At 29.9% G+C, this 8,629-nt stretch overlaps 1 protein-coding gene across 2 annotated transcripts; it reads left to right on the top strand.

Annotated features, from left to right (window-relative positions):
* The first annotated feature begins 932 nt into the window (after nucleotides 1-932).
* Nucleotides 933-5,082, top strand: LOC108752991. 2 transcript variants are annotated; one of them, XM_018494265.1, is made up of 3 exons: nucleotides 933-1,076; nucleotides 1,224-1,444; nucleotides 2,340-5,082. In XM_018494265.1, exons 2-3 carry the CDS (start codon nucleotides 1,251-1,253, stop codon nucleotides 3,580-3,582), a joined length of 1,437 nt encoding a protein of 478 aa, XP_018349767.1. In that variant the 5' UTR covers nucleotides 933-1,076; nucleotides 1,224-1,250; the 3' UTR covers nucleotides 3,583-5,082. The 2 variants fall into 2 exon arrangements, with proteins under 2 accessions (XP_018349767.1, XP_018349768.1); XM_018494266.1 differs by having other exon boundaries at nucleotides 933-1,092.
* Nucleotides 5,083-8,629: the final 3,547 nt, after the last annotated feature.

Here is an 8,629-nt window from a genome sequence, read left to right as displayed (position 1 = left end):
CTTTTTTTTTAGAATTCAATAGAGAAAACGATTCAATAGTTTAATAAATTAAATTAAATAGGATTACGAACTATTCTGGATGTTTTGTAAAATCTTTTTATAAACAATCAAATTATATACAACAAAATTCGAACAGATGTTTCGATCTTTATCGGATCATTCTCAATGTTAAAATTTTTTTTTCATACTTTTTAATATTTTATCAGAAATTTTAGAATAAAAAACTTTAGAAATCTGTTTCAGCGTTCATATTTGATAAGAATTCTAGAAAAGATGCAGACTTCGACATTTATTCTGAAGTGTTTAAATTTGTATAAACAAATTAAGAAATTATTTATATAAACAATTAAGAAATTTTCTAGAAAATTATAAAATTATTTTAAAATTCTAAACATTTTTGTAATTTATGTAAAAATTTTGAAAAATTTTGAAAAATTTTGAAAAAATATGAAAAAATATGAAAAATTCTAAGAAAAATTTTCATCGGGGAGACGGTGACCCCCGATGACCTGTAGCTTATTCTTTCCTCTTCGGACGTGTTTGCTTTACAGTTTACACCGTTCGGTCCGCGAGTGCAGATAGTACAAAATAGTGTAGCTTGAAAAAAATGGACACGTGTGACCTTTCCAAGTTTATACTTTAATTTTCACATTACAAAAAAATCTATTTAAAGGCTGTGAGAAGAGATACGTATAATTTGATGATTGGGCCATTGAGGAACTTTCAATAATTTTTGCATTCATGACAACTCGAAGTGGTAGATGAACTAGATTAAGATCGCTGGCGTCGCGTATCGCCACGTTTTGAACACAAATAGGCTATGCTGGCTAGGACAATCGACGAAGGATAAAGTGATCTAGAACGATTGGAGTTTTTGTGACTACAACCATATGTCAACTGATCGGCTTATACTTAATTCAGTTACTTGCGATAGTTACGTTTCGAATTCGAGTTTCGAGTTGAAAAAGCGTTTCCTCAATCATTCCGAGTCCCGATTTATTTATACGTTGATAACCAAGTGTGATTGATATCCTGATTCTCGAGTACTTTTGCTCAATTTTGCTCAAGTTATAAAGGTAAAAATAAAATCAGGTAAATTCTTTAATTAAAGATCCCTCGGAATGTTCCGATTTATGGGGCGAAAACGAGGGATACAGATAAATGTAAACGTGCTATTGTAATTTGTAGGTTATCTTTTATCTTATCATATATCTTTCTCGTAGGAAACCTTAGATCTTCTTCGAAATATTATGGAGAAGGATAAAGATTTAAAAAATATTTGGAAAGTTTACCGTTCATCTGAGACAGAACGAGTCAGATCAAATACTTTACCTGGATTGTTGCCGTCTAATAAGCAGTCGTTCAAATGTAACACGAGCGACAATTTGCATGCATTAATCAGACCATACAATTGCAAACTATATGGGAGTAACAGAGAATTAAGGTACTTTTTTAATTTGATAATTGTGCATGGAAGAATCAGCCCCTATGACCTTGACTTTGATATATATTGTTATGACTCTGAATAACTTCCAACAAGCTGTTATTCGTTATTCATTAAAAAATTAACAAAACAATTTTTATAAGTTAAAGGTAATTTTTAAACACAAGGTATATATTTTATTATATGTTCTTCATATATTCTGCTATATAATTTATATGACACTCTTCTTTTATGTCAAAATGGTATAAAAATATTTTATACAAAGTGAGAGCCATCCAACGCTTTTTTCCTATCAAGAAATGTTCGACTTAATTGTTGAAATAAAATTCACAATATAAATGGGTCTTTAACATTTTGTAAGTAAAGAGAAATATGGGATAAAGTCGAGAAAGATAAATGATATGATTATATATATGTATATACATATGTTAAGCTAAATATGCTTATATATGTGTAAATATTTTATATTTATGAAACTTATTTTATTAATAATTTTTTAACAAATAACGAGCGATGGTTAAAATTTGTTAGAAGTCACTTAAATCTATGGCATACGCATGCTTGTTTTCCTGCTGGATTACTAGCTGAATTAGAATCTTGCCACCATATTGGCTGCGATGCTGTTAGTGCCAGCATCACTAATATGATGATAAGATTCTAATCCAGCAGGAAAACAAGCATTGTGTGCTACAGGTTTTAGAGATATGATTTTGAAAACATATGTCAAGGTAAAATCATTGGGATTTCTCCCATAGTACACAATTATTGCTGTAGTAATACATATCGAATTCATAAAATTAATGCTGAACATGACACTCAATTTGAACATGACACATGTAATCAATATGACTTAAAGATATAATGCCGAATGGATTTAATAAAATATTATTTGCAGTGTAAGGTTCCAAGATAGCATATTGAAAGCTAACAGTAACTGTGTGAGTACATGGGTTTTCCCACACAACAATCACAGTATTGAAAACCTGAACTGGAGCATGCAATGTAATCAAGAATCGTTCATAAGAAACACTACATCAATGGAAGATCAGTTGGAACATATGGAACTTGAATCAGCAAGTCAATCAACAGAGGAATATCAAGAAGAGGCTGGTACAATTAAATCTGTTATTTTTTCAAAAAAGACTAGTTTGCGCCCAAAATTGAAAATAAAATTTGGGAAACAAAAACCTGAGAAGAGACAGGGCACAAATTCTGTAAACGAAGACAATATAACACCTATAAAGAAATGGAAGGATGATGATATATTAGACAATCCAATTGTTCCGTCTGATTCTTCTGTCATTTCTACTGCTGATAGCTGTGACAAATACGAAGATCCTCAAGCTAAACATGCGTCGAAAAAGAACTTTGTCTTATGCAAACGTTATGTTAAACGTTCTATGTTTTTACTATTATTATCTACGATACTCGTGACTTTTATCTCGGTGTACTTGTATGAAAATCAGGAGACACGCAAGCATAGTAATGATTTTGCGAATGCTGTTGTTGAATTGAAGGAGCGGATTCATGGTCACAACAACTTGCAGAAATTCTGTGAATATCTTCAGAGTGATGTACCCTCCTTCAAAGTGATAGTCCTCTTCGGTGACACAGGCGTCGGTAAATCATACACGGTAGATATCATAAGAAGGAATTTCCCGCGAAAGTATGCTATTCGTCAGTATTTTCCGCCATTGAAAGCCGTGAACGACATCAATCTTCCTCTCTTATATCCGAATTTAATCATCCTGGAAAATTTGAAAAAACATCATTTGACGGACTTTGTAAACTTTCTAGAGACCCGTCGAGATATGTATAAGAATCGCTTCGTGACCATACTGGCCATTTTCAACTTCGAAGATTTAATTGACCTCAAGATACGAATAAGAAATCAGCTCCACGATGAAGCCGTAATTAAAAACGCTTTTTTCAACAAAAATATCGATGTTGAAATTTTTTTCTATGAGTCTTTGAACGAAAATGCTTTGGAGGGTTGCATTATAGATGCGATCAAAGAGAGCAAATTGACGCTCAACGAAAAACAATTTAATCTTGTTAAAGAGAATCTGTTGATACATCAGGCCGGTTGTAAAAGGGCCTACAGGTATGTTCAGGTGATCGGTAGGCAACATGAATGAATGTAAAAATTGATCGATAGAATTCCTTGTAAAGATGAAAAGACTGATGAAATCACTATGTATTTTACGACTGACATAACAAATCCGACTGCGACGCGCATTTTTTTTGTATATATACTTTATGTAATTATTTCAATTACTATATGAGTGCTTTCCAATTGCTTAACATATTTTAACACAAATGTACACAGGAATAAAATGTAGCATTGTGCACTCAATTAGAACAAATGTATCGCTGTACACGGTTTAGGCAAGGATAGAACTAAGTTAAAAGTAACTTTTTCTATCTGTTGAATGTGTGAGAAGCAAAAATGCAGGCCATTATCTTCCAATATCTTCCAATCTTATTTATAGCTATCGTGATTAACCGATTTGACCATTAGTAACATGTAATTGTCACAAAAATACAAGTTTACCCAATTGACTAGTAGCTTTTGGGCTGAATACAGATATGTGTCAATGATTACGATAATTAGAATTGTCGCGTGTTCATGAAAGTGTGTAGTGATTTTACAATTGAAAAGCACTCTATATTGTGATAATCTTAAGACCTAATAAGTAGTTCTTACCGAGCGAATATATTTTCTGAATGTAAATATTTTTTGAAATGCGTTCCACTTTAATTAAATGATCGTCGACCCTCTCGTCAATTTTTCATTAAAGGGCATAATTTTGATAATTTATGGAAAGAGATCGAGCAGCCAATTTCATTAGTGAAAGCCAACTTGGAGACGAATATAACGTTCATAGTCTGTGGACTTAAATGCATAATGAAATTTTCGTGTGCATTACTTCCGGATTGTGAATATTGAAGATTTGAGCGGTAATTTTTGCGGGCGATGTCGTATCACTTACGTTCGATGAAACGCGTAATCGACTCGTGGTTTCGCACGATTGAGTGAACTCATGTGGATTAAGATTTCCATACGACATATACAATGTCGCGGACTTTGAAACTTTCTTTTTGTAATTGCATTTGGACTCATAATGATTTGTAAGCGAATAACCAACCACGATATTACGTATAGAACGTTAAGAAACGACATGTTATACCCAAAGTATGAATGTTACGTTATTACTATCGATCGCTCTTGTGCAATTGAAAAGTCGCGCGATTGTATTTCTAGATAGGTATAAGTGAAATTTTTCCAAGACGTGAAAGAAAGAATTTCTTATTACATAAACATTGTTTTATCTCTACTTAGGAATAAGTGGGGAAAGAATTAAGTGCCAAATCTTGAAAAAAAACCTACTAAGAATATTTTATTTTTAAGTTACAAATTTGATAATGATGTGTCAGAATGTGGTCAGGATGGATTGCAGTCAGTGCCTTTAATTAACTATTCTTATCTTAGGATAGACGTCTTTTAGAGGCACATTGTGAACTTGCTACTTGTATTTTTTGAAACTATTTTGCTCAATATATTTATATTTCAATTTATAGTAATTAGATTATGTAGTAATTGTATTATGTAGATTTACATTATAGACAGATTATAGAGTTGTCGTTTTATACTTATGATTTTTAAATATTAATTTATGAAAAAGAAATTCAATTAGAGCATTGATTATATATATAGCGACAGAAAAGGATTTTTTTAGATTGAAGAAATTAAGAAAAATTATAATAATATTATAATTAAAAATATTTCTTTGTAAATAAAAGTTTTCAAGCGGAGAAATGAGAGAAATTGGAGAAAGCGTTAAAAATACGGAATTAGTAGTAATTTTGAGCGACTATCCCATATAGTTAATAATTCTTTTAGATGTTGCAAGTTGCGGTCGATGGACGCGGAAGTAAGTTGAATATTTTGTAAACGACTTTGTACACATTAGCAGTGCTTTTCTAATATACAGGATTATTTAATCATCAAGATTCGACATTAATCTTCATTACAGCCCATTTCTTTTTACCTTAATTAAGCCATTATGTGATTTTCTTGTGACGCAACTTAAAAAGAGGGATCAATCAGTTAAAATTTTTATTTCGTGACATTATGTCTGCAGGATAAAAAAAAGTATATCTCATTTGCTTCTTACGTGCACCGATGAGATGTGACGCAACTAGTCAGAAGTTACGTTCGTCTTTTAACACGCAAAACTATGTGTATTACATGATTACATCGTAGGACTTACAATTCGCCCTCTTTACATCACTTCTCCGAATGTCTCGTGACGGGAAATAGAAAGTTTATATATGTATTTGTACATATTCACGAAAACGCGCGATTAGTTTATTATAGCAATCCCACGATGCTCTTTCCCAATCTCCCCCTTCCTTGGAAAACGCGAAAGAGGAACCTGGAGAACGTTTCCTGTTTGTCGGAATAAATTAATTTTTGTTTGACTCATCTTTTTTAACGATTAAGCTAAAGGCTTGTGGCGACACAGACATCCTGTGCGCACACGTGACTGCTAAGGTGTCACCGAAGATAAACGCGAAGATTAACGCGAATTCGAACCAACAATTTTCAGCTTGGTTACCTAGCGTCATTCCTTACATCCGTTTTGATGACATCGGATAATGTTTGCTTCTCCCGATTCGAGGATGTTTTCTATGCAATGACGTTATCGAATTAATTAGTTATAAACTCTTTCTAGAGAAACAAAATTAAGTTAACTTTCTTCGAACGTACATACACTCTCTCTCTCTGTCTCTCTCTAAAAAAAAAAGTAATTATAATTGCCATACTTAATTATAATTTATAATAATTTTTACCAACTATATTTTTTTTGCTAGAATTTTTAATACGTATAATTATTATTATTAACACACACTATAGCAGTAATAATTATAAAATACAGTTCCTATTTCGTAATTATGTAATCTCAGACAGAATATTTATGATAAATATTTAGTAGGTATTATTTAACTTTATTCGAAAACAATATCTAATATTTATAACAAATATAAATTAATATTTTTTACTTGGATTATAATGTCTTATGTCCTAGATAGCATACAATATATTTATAAAACATTTACGAAACATTTGTAAAATTTATTTTTAATATTTTGTAAATATTTTTATATTTTCATAGCATTTACATATATACTTAATAAGACATAAGACTAAGTAAAAATAATAGTATAAATATTTCATATTTATGATAAATATTTATAATCTGTGCACAATCTAAGACCATAAAAATATTTACAAAATATTAAAAATAAATTTTACAAATGTTTCGTAAATGTTTTATAAATAGATTGTATGCTATCTAGGATTATCTAGACAGATCACAAAATAATAAGATTTCAAGATGACATCAAGTAGAAGTCATTTCAAGAAAGTCGCTTAAAAATTATAATGTTAAGAATTTACACAAAATCATTATAAAAAAAGTATATCAAATGATATTTTTATGATTTTTCCTAAAATGATTTCTACTTGCTGTCATCTTAATCTTATTATATAATATTGTGTGCTATAGTCAAATACCAAACAATTTTTTCTAAGTGTAATGACTGCGTCAATTGTACGCCGTCAAATGTACTGCTCATGCAAACATAAATTGGGCAATCCACCAGTTAATTTTTTTTAAGCCTTTTTTATAAGCTATTTTTTATAAGCTATATTTCTATGGTTTTTTTTTATTTCTTCTAATTATTCTTTTCAAAACTATTTGTGTGCTGCTACTATTATTACATCTTTTGTAATTATTTTGTTATATTATTTTACTTGAACTGGAAATTTACAAGAAATATTATTATATACGATCGAATCATTTTGATTAAATATGACGTTTTTCACTCATGTGTTTTATTTCAGTCGATTTTTATTTAACATCAATGTTGGAACGTATCTAAGTAAAAGTATTTGATATAGTATCTTATAGATACTTTAGTTGTACCTAAGTACCTAGATTCTTATAGATAAGATTGTGCTTGTATCTGGATATTTTTTATATGGTTTAGATACAAAGTATTTATTTATATTTATTATGTCATTATATAATATTAGAAACTTAATATTTGATTGTTATATAAATTATCGTTTTTCTCTAATTCTCAACGTTGTGCAAATACTTTATCACCTAGGTAATTTTGGTTTTTAGTATTTAATGAATGATAAAGAATCTCATAGAAAAAGACAAATGTTACATTTGTCATATAACAACATTTCAAGCCTATTGATTGGCTGCAAGAAAGAGAAGTTGTCGAATCTTTCTATACTTGTATATATATCCTATACACCCAAAGAAATATTCTACTGATAAGCGGAAAATTCCTCTTAGCATTTTCTTTAAGCAGAAAAATTTTACATGAATCAGACGTATATATTTATAATACGTATTCATCTATAAAAATGAGGACACATAAGCTATGATATTAAAAATAAATTCTTTCTATAGAAAATTCTATTACACTAACTCGAATAATCTTTTGAAATAAGTCCCAATGAAAATAAAAATCGGATCGTAAATTGGATGTAATGGAAAAGTAACAGAAGCGTAAACGAAACTTCTAGGAGGCAAAAATTGAAGCATTAAAATGTAAAAGAAGCGCAAATGCTTCTTTTATATTTCATTGTTTCAATTTTCGCCTTCTAGAAGTTTCGTTTACACTTCTGTTAGTCTCCTATATTATATTCGACTTACGCTCTGATTTTTCTTTTTATCAAGGAGAGGATGTACAAGATACTAGCGGCATGCTTATTTGTTAGCAGATTGTCATTTACGTGCTACTGCAGCTACGCGTGCATGTCAGTACATGCAAGAGATTCTTTTAGTATTAAGAGGATTTCCGGTAAAAATTTTTTTCATGCATGAATATGTATAAATATGTATAAACATACATAAACACATAAATATTCATAAACGTATATAATTATACATGAAATATATCCATACATGTTTAAAAATGTAAATAATAATTAAAGGAATAATTTTTGTACTGTTTGTTACAGAAAAAAACAAGTTGAAAAAATGTAAAAAAAATTGCTTATACATAATTATGCATAATTTTATATATAATTTTATATATAATACGTAAGTAATTTTTTTACATTTCTTTAAACTTGATTTTTTCTAAAACAAATAATGT

Source organism: Trachymyrmex septentrionalis, unplaced genomic scaffold, assembly GCF_001594115.1.
Source record: "Trachymyrmex septentrionalis isolate Tsep2-gDNA-1 unplaced genomic scaffold, Tsep1.0 scaffold63, whole genome shotgun sequence".
Lineage (NCBI taxonomy): Eukaryota > Metazoa > Arthropoda > Insecta > Hymenoptera > Formicidae > Trachymyrmex > Trachymyrmex septentrionalis.
The sequence above is the reverse complement of the archived record's forward strand: the minus strand, read 5'-3'. Positions and strand labels throughout refer to the sequence as shown.